Here is a 12,568-nt window from a genome sequence, read left to right as displayed (position 1 = left end):
CTTTTTATCTGTCATCTAGTGCCTGTTTCAGCAGGAATAGATGCAGTTTTAGGATGTAACGGATTAGAGGTTCATGCACACATTCCACAGTACTGTCAACGTGCATTTGAACACACTGATAAAATCATATTTTATCATCAGCATTCTTAGTTTAGTCTCAGTGAATGCTGCCATGCTAACATAATTTCTAAAGTGTACAGATAAGAAAAGAGTAGCATTACTTTGTAATTTATTTTTCTCCTTTGCTTGAACTGTTAAGCCACAATTTTTACAAGAATATACAACTAGTTCTTGTCTTTGCATCACTGATCTACAGTTGCAAAGGTATTTCAGTACCTGAAGGAAATAACCTGAATGTTTGTGAGGAATAAAAAGGAAACATGCAAAGATAAAAAAATGCCTGTGTTTTGGGGGCAGACAGCAAAGGGAAAAAAAGATTTTTACTTGATGTCTTTGATGACATAGGGATACATTTTGGAGTGTGTTCATATATTCACTTATTCTTGTCCTAAGCATTCATAATTCTCCATTTTAGAAATAGGGTAAATATAGACAGCAGGATCAAAAATTTTCTTACAAAACAGCTCATAACAATTGATACCATCGGGTCCTTTAGTCTATTGTGAGGCCCATATATTTTTCCACTGGTGAGAATAGTTAATAGATTTTAGCAGAATGTCTCTGTCTCAAATTGACTCACATAAAAAACCCCAAGACGTGAAGTTTCTCAGCTGATACGGGGACTTGTCCCAAACCTCTTCAAAATATAGTCTTTCTTCCCTTTTTTCCAAAGACCTTTGCTGCTTTCTTGGAATTTTAAACCCTCCAAATCTCATCTGAAATTTTTGGGTGTTTATGTTCAGTGGTGCCACTTTGAGCTCTGCCTGTGGGTAGCTGCAGTAAGTGCCTTACTGACAATGTATTGAGGTGATGATTATTTCAGGCACTTCCTGCTCACTGACCCAAGACAGACAGCAGCTAAGCCCTTGGATCAGTGTGTTGCAATATATATAGAAAAGGCTGAAAGGGAAATTTTGGTCTTTATACTAGTGTTTCCTGAAAAATAAGAGTTGCTCTCTAAGGTAGCTGCTACACAGCCTGGCCACTTCTTTTTCCAGTGGCAGGTGTATTATTGATTATGAGGTATAATGTAAGATGTCTTTTCTTTTCACTGTTTCCCTCAGCTTGCTAAGGTTACTCATTCCTGTACAGACAGTTCCCACTGTAACCTAAATTGTTTCCACTATAGATTTGGTTCTACTGCATTGGCTAGGCTGCCCTGGTGTATAATCCAGTTTGTCCTTCTGCCACCTTGTGTGTCATATGGGGATTAATAAGATGGGGTGATTCCCCTCATAGCCAAGAGATCTGAGTGTATTAAATCTTGGACATCCTGTCCTTCTCTTTTTTGTTTGTTTGTTTAGGTCCTGGAAGTGATGGGATCATGGTAATCTGGAAAGACAATTTTGAATCCCACTATAGTGAAGTGGCTGAGCTTGGCAGGTGCGTACTGTATGCTGATCTTCAAAGCTGTCTGTGTCAAAATACTGACTTTTCTTTCAAAAATTAAATTCTCCTTGATAAATACTTAATGTATGAGCCTAAAAGGCCAGAATTTTGTTGGATTTAATAGAAGTGAGGAAGTAAAACTTTTACCAGCACTAGATGGCACTACAGAAACAGAATTCAATTAGGCTGAAAGGGGTATTGTTGATGAAGAGATTTATTTTTTAAGCATCTCTTAAAGTGACTGACAGTGCTTCTGTAGTGAAGTTCTCCTCAACCTCCTTATTTAGGGAATGAAAACTACAGACAGAAGGAGTCTGAAAATGGGCAAAATAACTCATGTAGAATATACAGTTTGCCAACTTTATAATGACCTTTGAAAGCTGGTTATTACTCTGACAGGTTGTCTGCAAGTGTGATATGACAGATATCTGTCAAGTTTCTACAGTCACAATTTGTATTAGACGCACGCACTGAAAATTCTCGTGCCCAGAACCTTCTCTGTAAGGGCAACTTATTAGAGATTAAAATTGGATCTTTTGGAGTATATCTTTCAAGTAAAAGTATGTCCTTATTGCATCTCTTGGTTAAACCTTTCCTTTCATTGTTGTGTTCCAGGGGCAGATTTTCTGTCGTTAAGAAGTGTGACCAGAAGGGAACCAAGCGAGCAGTAGCCACTAAGTTTGTGAATAAGAAGTTGATGAAGCGAGACCAGGTTACCCATGAACTTGGAGTCATGCAGAATCTCCAGCATCCCCAGCTCATTGGCCTTCTTGATACCTTTGAGACCTCCACCAACTACATACTAGTGTTAGAAATGTGTGTGCATTTTAAATTACCTGTAAAATGCAACTTTACAGCTGACTTTCTGGGGCATTTATGGTGGTTAATGAATAAGGTGCTCTAAAATTTTGTAGCAGTTTGAAAGTACTTAAGTAAAATACTGTTGTCTAATGGCAGTACTAAAATGTTGAGCTTAATATTCAGAAGGAAGCAAATAGAGATATTAAATATACATATGGATGATTATCTTAGTCTGAAGATTCAACAGTATTTTTGTATCAAATGGCCACAAAAGTGAATTAGGAATGTTGTGATCTGGTAGCTAGATATGATATCTCCTCTTCATATCCTAGTCCTTTGTGTTGTAAGTTTTGCAGACTACTGTTACTGCTGTAGTCTGTAGCCTCTTGAGGTTTTTTCAGTTCTGATGCATGGATTAATCCAAAATACAACCCTTGTAATTCCAACAGGGCTGACCAGGGTCGCCTTCTGGACTATGTCGTGCGATGGGGAAACCTCACAGAAGGGAAGATCAGACTCTACCTGGGAGAGATTCTGGAAGCTGTGCAGTATCTTCATAACTGCAGAATAGCACATTTGGACCTAAAGGTGAGGTGTTAATGGGATTCTGAGCAGTGTCATTCTGGGCATAAAAATCTCCCTCTCCTAGAAAACTTGCATCTGGGAAGAGAGAACTGTGAAATGCTTTGAGGGTCATAAAAGACTCCCCAATGGCTTGGGGCTCCATTCCTAAATGCTTTAGGTCACTCAAGCAGCAAAGCAGAAACTCTCAATTCCCTAATCTTTCTCCTTACAGCTCGCTTGCCCATTGTGGCCCTTTGTGCTGGAAACAATTGCTAACAGGAAATTTTGCTTGGTTATTTATTTATTCATGTATTTATTTAATTTCTGATAAACTTGCACCAGAAATGCATTTCTTTCTCAAGAAGCATCGAGTTTATTGTGAAAGAGACTGCTTTTCTTCTTTTGCTGCAAAAATGTTTCTCATCTTTGCACTTTGAGGGCTGTAATACCTAAATGAATGGTGCTTCTTTGGGCCTTTGTTCTTCCCTTTGTGTGTTACTTGAGCCACAAGGGTTTAATGCATTGTAGTTAAAAAAACTATGTGAGAAGGTCTCAATGTAAATATTAATTAAAAACTTACTCCTTACACTTTTTTTTTCCGCCTGTATATGAATAATAATTTTAGCATTGACAAGTCATCTTTGTAGGCAGGGTCTTTTTAGCCAGATGGGGTCATGGTGAGAAAAGGCAAAAAGCCCGAGTCTCTTCCCTCCATGTACTTCTGTTTTCCAAGCAGAACCAGTTTGGGTCTTCATACCATTAAATTTTTTCTAGTGTGCTATAGAGAGTTCACTAGTACTTTTTCTGGTCTCACATACAGATGAATTAATTAAAAACTAGTTGTAGGTAAGTTGCTCTTACTTTGCAGAGATTACAGCTACAGCAGCAGTAGCTTTAGAAATAAAACTGTAGAAATCAGTACACTTTCAGCTCACCAGTAATGGGGCAGTTCTCTTGAAGTCATATGCATCCAACAGGATCTTCTGCTACCATAGTCTCCTAACAGGGTTTGTCTTCCATCTGTACAGCTGCATTACATGAAAGAGTTTCCAAATAAAGCTGGATTCTGTTGAAAGCATCATGCAAATATTTACAGTCTTCCAGTCTTTAAATGCAAGGGTTTTGTTGTCTCTGATGTAAAACAAATGGAACAGTTGCTTCATTCACCCTCTATTTATAATTGTTGTTCCTTAAGTTTAAGTTTTGAAACACAGTTCCTATGAAGCTTTGCAAAGCTGCTGTCATGAGTAACTGAAGTATTAACTGGCAGAGCTATATTTCCTGCAAAAAATGTAGTGCCAGCAGCTACAACAGCTAAAGCAGATGCATTGCATGTTACAATAGGCAAGAGCCCACGTGCTGGTTGGTCAAGGGAAGCCTTGTTAAGACTGCCTCAGAGCTTTGCAGAGCTGGCCTTCTGCAGTGATCCTTATAGAGGGCAGCTATTTATGTTCTAGGGCTGACCACACTTGCTAGGAAGCAGTTAAGTTGGAGCATTAAATGTGTCTTAGACTGACTTGAAAAAAGACATTTTAACTTTTGCTTTTATGTTTTCTAGCCTGAAAATATTTTGGTGGACCAGAGTTCCACTAAGCCAACAATAAAACTGGCTGACTTTGGAGATGCAGTCCAGCTCAATACCACGTATTATATCCACCAGTTACTTGGAAACCCAGAGTTTGCAGCTCCTGAAATTATTCTTGGAAATCCTGTTTCACTCACTTCAGATGTTTGGAGCATTGGAGTGCTCACTTATGTCCTTCTTAGTGGCGTCTCTCCTTTCCTGGATGAAAGCGTAGAGGAAACTTGCCTGAATATTTGCCGCTTAGACTTTAGTTTCCCAGATGACTACTTCAAAGGAGTTAGCCAGAAGGCCAAAGATTTTGTATGCTTCCTACTTCAGGATGACCCAGCTAAGCGTCCCTCGGCTGCACTGGCCCTCCAGGAGCAATGGCTGCAGCTGGGGAATGGCAAAAGTGCTGAGAGCATTGATATATCCAGACTGACTTCGTTCATTGAGCGGCGAAAACACCAGAATGATGTTCGACCCATCCGTAGCATTAAAAACTTCTTACAGAGCAGGCTCTTGCCAAGAGTTTGACCTTGCTTGAAGTTCTCTCTCATTCTCTTTCACCTGCCAATCAATCAGACTGGAGATGGACTCCTCCTGCCAATCAATCAGACTGGAGATAGACTCCTCCTGCCAATCAGCTGTTGACTTGAATTTTGAGGAAAGCAAACCCCAAGCCAACCAGCTGCTAGTGAATGTTCGTGTGCAAATGCATTCCACAGGGACCCGCGCGGGGCGGCGCGGGGGACTGGAGATGCAGACTTCACGGGGGTGGAGGACAATAGCACTGTACTCTGCAAAAAGCAGTCACAAGCGATACAGCAACAGTATTTTATTCAGGTTTCTGCAAAAAAAAATAGTTTTTTTAATAAACAAGAGTTGAATTTTGCAAGTGAACTTAGCTACCGTTTTCAAGATTTATTCAAGGAAGAAATGCCTATGTTTAAAGCACTGGTGTTAAACAAAAATCAGATCATGCCTGGAGAAGACTCACCAAAATGGCTGCCCATTGGTACAGCCTCCATTTATAACATCTGGTTTTCACTTGGTCCTAGAGCTTTCCAGTTGCCTCGCCTGTATGTATCTCACGTAGCAGTGCACTGAGATCAGACTCTGCTTTTAAGTGCATCCAACCTCAAAAGATTTTGCATACAAATAGAATGAATCGTTTTGCTCTGATAAAATGTAGGCCTTACTTGTATATAGACTGTTACCTGCCTTCAGTCTGTAATTTTTTTCCCTCTCCTCTCATCCTTTTTTCCCCCCTCCTTCCTAAATGGTGGTATACCACTGTGCGGGTCTTCAGTTTGGGGCAGTAGTCACTGTCCTCCCAGAAAAGAACTTTGGGTTGGTGCCCAGCTTGCTGACCCAATTGTCAAGCAGTATACAGCAGGATGAAATACTGTAAATGCACTCATTTGGGATTTTGTTTTCTTTCATATCATGTGCAATGTTGTGGCTTTAACATTTTATGCAACTATTTATGAGGACCTCTGTTGTAACTGTAATAAATATATAGAAAAAGCACATACTTAGTACGGCGAGCTTTATGGTTTTGTTTGTGTGATTGGGGGTTCTGGGTGGGCACGGGCGGGTGTGTTGTACCACACTGTCATTATTAGTTTAAGATGAGGATTAGCATGGAATTTAGTCAAGACTAGTCAGTTTTAAGGATTGTTAAAAAGAAAAAAATGAAGAGAGAGAGAGAGATTAGTATCCCAAATGTCAAACTGGTTAAGAAGTAGAGTGACACTTTTTAAAATTATTATCATTATTATTATATTTAAAATGCCAAAGTTTGACTTTCCCCAGATCAGTCTCAACACTTCACTACTTTTTAGAATTTTCAAATCTGTTTTTTTACTTCTTTCTGTGAAATGAACAAATTAATCTTGTGGTCTTTGGTGAAGAATACATTCAGCAAGTAGCAGTCAGATGAGGAGAATTGGACATGTAATGTAATTGTCATAGTAACTGTTTTTAAGGTTGAAGTAATATTAGTGTGAGATATTTAAAAAGACAGAGATGGTTTTCTGTGCATCACTGAGTTCATGTGGGTGTGTTGTCATCTATGTTTGTGTGAAATGCCATGTTTAAGGAAACAAAGCTGACATCCCACAAGAGTTAGATATATGGGTGTTAAGCCATAACCTAGCTTGGGTTAGTTTTGAGATTTTGAGCTTTGTGGCTTCCACTGTATCCTATTTATTCTTTTTTTTTTTCTTTTTTTTTTCTTTTTTTTTTTTTTTGTTTGTTTGTTTTTGGGTTTTTTTGTAAAGTTGTACAGAAACTTTTTAAAAGAAAACAACTGACTTCGAAACTGGATGTGTATTCATACCAACCTCATATCATTGTTTGTGTATTATTTTCCTTTATTGTTTTAGTTAAATTTTTTGCTTTATTTTGCATGTATATTTCTTTGTACAGTGATGTTACATGTTTACACGGTATGACATGATGTAAATATTTTATTTTGCCATCAGTTATTTTGAAAAAAATTAAACATATTTGACATAATTGTCTGATCTCTTGCTTTAAGAAGTTTTACAGATTAGGCTTTGACTTTAATTTGGCTCTGTATTTTAAAAAAGTATGTTACTTTATTGCCATAAAAACCATTTTAAATTGCAATGATGTATCTTTCCTTCATGCCTTACAAAATAATATTTGCCTTTGCTTTAAGTGTTGACTGCTTTGTAGTTTCATGAATGCTTTTATATAAAACATGCGTAACTCCCTCACTGTGGAAATGTATTCTGGTCTTTATTAGCTAGTAAATTTTGACCAGTAGAGTGTTCTACCAGATGTTCCCAGTTAAAGACCACAGGATTGTATTTCAGTATTTCAGAAGAACAGATTTCCCACAACTTTTAGACATTTCAGATTCATTATGAAGAAAAGTTACTTTCAAGCATAAAGATTTGGGATTTGCAACTATACTCATAAAGCAGAAAAGTTTCTTATTGTGTATATTTATCTTCCTCCCTTTTCTGCTATCAGTAACTGTTTACAATTCAAAATTAAGTGAAAGGTCAGGGAAGAATACAGAGTGTTTATGTTTGTTGCTGCATTGTGTACAGAATTATTTTTTTCCCTGCTCTTTTCTGCTATTCCCTGTCAGGTGATAAAACAGTCCCCTTTTTACTTACTGGGAGAGACAACAGAGAGAGATGTTTTATGTATAGAAAGGCAGAGGATATTCAGGAAGGGCCTGTTCACAAGGATGAGCCACTGGAAGCTTTTTCCATCACAGGGAAGTAGATGGCTTTGTGGAATGGTTCTTGCCTGAAGATGTACTAAGTTAGGGCTAAGTTACCCAAGTGCTTTACAGACAAATAATGCACTTGTAGGTGTTTCAAGTAGCAGAGATGGATTCTTTGGCTCTCATGCAAACAGGAGTGTGCCTTTCTGGTCTTCTCCATCAGCCCCTTACTTGGGACAGCCAACACATTTCACAACAGAGTGGAGTTTTGTACAAAAACCTGCAGTTTGGTGCAAGAGCTTCCAGCTGCTCAAAGCTTGAATTATGATATTGAGCTTCAGATCTTCTACTTGTTAATCAATTGAAATGCTTTGAAGAGATAATACAAGGTCCTTCTGTTTTGGCAGATTGTGCAGTTGAGGCTGCAAATGCCACATGGACTTGTTTGGGCACAGTTGTTGCTGACTGTCCTGCACACCACAAAGCAGCACTGCAGGCTGATGGAAAGTGGATACCAAAAACATGGGTCAGAGCAGCTGGTGTGAGGCCCTGATGTGGGAATATTGTAGAGCATAGGGAATGGCAGTCAATGTCACAGCTGAAAGGGGGGAAAATAGCCAGGGAGATTGAAGAGAAGACTCTTCAGTGTTTCTTCTTGATAACATACCCCAATCACTTCTTACTGATAGTTTAGGAAGAGAAGAGGTTGCCAGACTATCTCAGTGCATGAGATAGTACTTTTAAAGTTGAGTTTGGGAGCCCCATTCTTGCATGTGTAATGAGCACTGATTAACTTGAAGGCCACTGTGCAACTGCTAAGCATAAAGCCTGACTAGATATTTCCATGATCAGGGAAGCAACCTACATTGTCTTCCTAATGGGCAGAGCCCTATCACATACCTGCCTATGCTCCTGTTGTCATTCTCAGATGGGACTATTTATGTGTTGATGAATAGAAGAAAAAATGATTTTTTCTTCCTCCAAATCCAAAAGTATGGTCAGGCCAGGATGCAACAGAGATCCTTCAGAATGACACAGCAAAAACATCTGGCTTCTTGAAAATGTTTCAGTAACCATGCAAACCTGACTGGTTGTGGAAGATGCCTGAAAACCAATGGGATGTTCTTTGCATGTAGCACACTGCATGACACTGCCAGGAAGCTTTAAAACCCCACCACAGAGGGTGTCAGTGTGGGACTCCATTTCAAATGGGGTTGGTGAGTAAGAAATTAATGTTACCAAGGATGCCTGACTTGAGGTTAAGTTCCATGGTTCCCAAAGATATTAAGAGAAATGAAGATAGGGATATACTGAACTGCCAGCTGTGGGTAGTGAAATCTCAGAGCAGTTGGTATTTGGTGAAGTATTTGTTCAGGCAACCTTTGCTGCTACAGCAATGTATCCATGTGCTAGGGATTAGTGTAGGGAGTGTTACCATGTCAACTCCAGAAAATGAGTTAAACTTTATATACATTTTCCATGCATGAATAGAGTCAGTGTGGAGGTGTTACTAATGTCTCTGCTATAGGCATTCAGGTGCATGGGGAGGTAGGAAGAACCAAAGACCAAGTTTCTGTATTTGTTTAGACGAGCTCCAGGTATTGTGGTGCTTTTGTCAGAACCACTGCTCTATCCCTCAGACAAACAACTTCTGAATTTCTTCCTTTCCTAAAATTAAATCTTGATGAAGGTTATATTGGAAAGCAACAGACAGGTTTTCCATCTGTAGAATTTCTGCTTCCAGTATTTTTTGCACATTCATATCACCTCATGCTGGCAAAAGACAAAAGGCTCTTTCACTGTGCATTATAATGCAGGAGCATGATGATCTCTGTGTTCTCTCTCCTTCCTGGCAAGTAGATACCCAACCCTGCTTCACATGCCTGGTGGTCACCTCAGTATTTCCCAGGTAACTGCACTCAGTGGTCCTCAGTGCCACACTGTAACACTGAACATCAGCACAGGAATGGCATCTCCCATTTCAATGACCTGCCACAGGGACTGGGAGCCTGAAGTGCAGGAGCAGGAGAATATGCTTCTCTCATTATGTTGTCCTCAAAACAGGAATGCTTCTCATCTCCTCTAAGTCACTGCCCTTAGCCCTATCCAGAATTCTGGGGGAATGGGTCTGGAGGGGCAGTTTGGGATATTGAGTAGAGCAGTCTGCTCTCCCCCCAGGTCATGTCAGGAGAACAGGCACCAGGCCTACTGATCATAAATTCCCACCAGCCAGTCTGTGCCTTCCCATAAAAGACAAAGCCATTATCAACCAACCCTAGTATGAGAAGGGAGCACAAGCTTCCAGTTTTCTTCACTGGTTGTAGGTTAAAGTGATGAAACAGGCTAGAGATACATTTGAGGTTTAATACAGAGATTCTTTGAGCTGTGTACTGGAAAGATCCTTTCATTGTCTAATTGTCATGAGCAGAAATCTGAATGCTCCTTTTAAAATGAATTTTAATCTTAATATATGCATTTTCTTGACTGCTGGCAGGACTTTTTGTCTTTGGTGCTCAAGGAAATGTGAAGATGAGGTACTTGAGACTGCATCAGTTGCTGCTGCTGAAGCTTCAGTTTCCATCATTATGCCTGTGGTAATATATTGGTTCTCAAGGTTCACATTTTCTGAAGGAAAATATCTTCTATCCAAAGAGGACACATATCTATAGAAAGGATGAAATCTTAACACCAAAACAACACTTCAATCTCTGCAGGCTGAATTTTCAGCTCCCAAAAGACATTCTGTCCATTAACCACCCCAGTGTATCCTCATCTGTCATACTCAATGGTCTTCCTACAAAATCATGACTTTGTATCTCATGGAAGAAAAGTCCATTGATATTTACTTAACACATAATTGTTGGTTTAGAATAGAAGTAAACCAGTGGTAGCCACAACTTTGTGTAACAGCAGGTTATGAAGTTGAGCTGTATATTGTGCCAAGAACCCACTGGCATCTTTCTTTGATATCTCTGAAGCTTTTAATGGTCAGTTCATCCCCGCAACTTTTGAGTCCTACCTTTGCTTTTATGTCTGCTACTTACTTTTCATTTGGTCATCTGTATATCAAGCTGAAGAGTACCAGTCTGTTTGCTCCTCATGGGAAGCTGTTTCTCATCTTAATTTCCCTTTTCTTAACCTTCCCTAGTTCCAAGTTGTATATTTTCTGTGATGGGAGGAGGCAAACTTCATACAATAGTTATGATACAGGTGCATCTTTACTTACACAGCTGGAAAATGGCATTTTGTTCTCCATTCCTTTTCTAAAAATTCCAAGTGTTTGACTTCTTTTGAGCTGATACTTTGTAGATTAATAAATCCTGAGATCATGTTGCCAAGTTGGGCTTCAATGGTTCATTTAGAGTCCATGACCATTTGTGTAAGTCTTGAATTACCCCTTCAGCACATCCCCCATGACTAGTAATTTTCTTTTGTTGACCCACTTTATTTTCTAGACAAAGCTGAGGTATTACAGTTGCCTTGGGGAGCAGTTGTTCGGATGGAACTGAGTATAGAAATCTCTTATATTAAACAAATAGAAGCTGACTACTGCCAGCTTTTTTTTTACTACTCAGATAACCAGCCTAGCTCCCCTGACTTTTTTCAAGTACTCCTTTTGCAGAACTTTTCTTGCCAGCTCCTGGAGCCATTTTTTCTTGTCCTGAGAGAGGGAAATGTAACCTGCCTTGGACTTGATTAGTCTGAAACTCTGCCCCTTTCCCACTAAATGTCAGACATTGATTTTAGTGACACTAGCACCTCAATTCAACAGAAGTATTCATTTGGGTCTCAAGCAGGAGGCTTATTTCTCCAGTGAACTCACTCATCAGGAGTATCTACAAATATTACTTGCAGAAATTTCACATTAAGTTTCCTGAAGACTCCACTGGCAGTAGTCAGCACCAGGAATTCACTTGGCACACCCTGGGCTCAGTCTCTGTGCAGGCTTGCAATCCCAAGGGTTATTCCCAAGGCTGAGGAAGAGCTGGCAGCAGATGAAAGCTTGCCTTGTACCACTGGGAATCTGTCTAATCACTTTTGGACAATTTACATCACGTATCCTGTCTGTTTTCACATGTCCTGCCTGTGTGTCTCTGAAGACCCTGTGATCCCTTGAGATGGATGGTTCCTCAAGCTCTCAGACTTTCCCTTCAGTGATGCCAAGATCCACTGAGTATTTGCAGAATGATGTCATTTAATTTGCCATCTCTCAAGACTGATGGTGAAAGAGTGCTTCCTTCTTTGGTGATGGAGTGTTCTCCTGGGCCTGGCAGGGTTCTGGAGTCTTTGCTTGCCAGGAAAACTCAAATCTGGGAATCTGTGCTCGTCCCAGTTAGTGCAGTTAATGCAGCCATTGTTGTGTTCTGATTTTGTTGCTGTTGGGATTTTTAGATGCTAGTGGACAGCCTGGGCTGATTCACACATGGAAAAAAAGGTCATGATATATCATGAAACATTAAGGGGAGCGTTTAGGATGGGGCATCCTGAAGGTAACTTGATCACCACCAAAAACTGCCTGAATGTCAAAACTTCTCATTGCTCATGGAGTTTCATGGAGGCCTAAACTCATTTCTCCCAAGGATCCTTCACAAGGCAAGGCAGGGTGTAATTCTGGTGGTGATTGCTGCCTTTACCCTGGCTGCTGATTGTGACAGCTCAGAATTGTACATTGCTTTTCAGACCTCCTTGCAAAGAACACGAAGCTTGTTACTGCACTTCATCTCTCAGCTCAGGTGGGTAATTGTTCTCCAGTCTAAAATGAGTCTAATTGTTATTTGTATTTGGATTAAGTACTGATTTTTGTAAGGAGACCTGATTTTTCATTTAATATTCAGCCATCCATTTCCTTTTCAAGACCTTTACCTGTTTAATAGTCTATTATTTTTTAAAATGTAAATATGATATTCTCTATGTAATGAAGT

At 39.7% G+C, this 12,568-nt stretch overlaps 1 protein-coding gene across 1 annotated transcript in view; it reads left to right on the top strand.

Annotated features, from left to right (window-relative positions):
* The window catches only part of TRIO (trio Rho guanine nucleotide exchange factor), a 244,292-nt gene extending 238,321 nt beyond the window's left edge, over nucleotides 1-5,971 (top strand). Inside the window, exons 54-57 of the mRNA XM_071454088.1 lie at nucleotides 1,425-1,503; nucleotides 2,125-2,325; nucleotides 2,760-2,898; nucleotides 4,433-5,971. Coding sequence (XP_071310189.1) covers nucleotides 1,425-1,503; nucleotides 2,125-2,325; nucleotides 2,760-2,898; nucleotides 4,433-4,975 — 962 coding nt within the window. The 3' untranslated portion in view covers nucleotides 4,976-5,971. The remainder of the gene's footprint in view (nucleotides 1-1,424; nucleotides 1,504-2,124; nucleotides 2,326-2,759; nucleotides 2,899-4,432) is intronic.
* Nucleotides 5,972-12,568: the final 6,597 nt, after the last annotated feature.

This window comes from Agelaius tricolor, unplaced genomic scaffold (assembly GCF_023055355.1).
Source record: "Agelaius tricolor isolate 1412-34295 unplaced genomic scaffold, bAgeTri1.0.p SCAF_2, whole genome shotgun sequence".
Taxonomy (NCBI): Eukaryota; Metazoa; Chordata; class Aves; order Passeriformes; family Icteridae; genus Agelaius; species Agelaius tricolor.
Note: the sequence above shows the minus strand (reverse complement) of the source record. Positions and strands in the feature narration are given on the sequence as shown.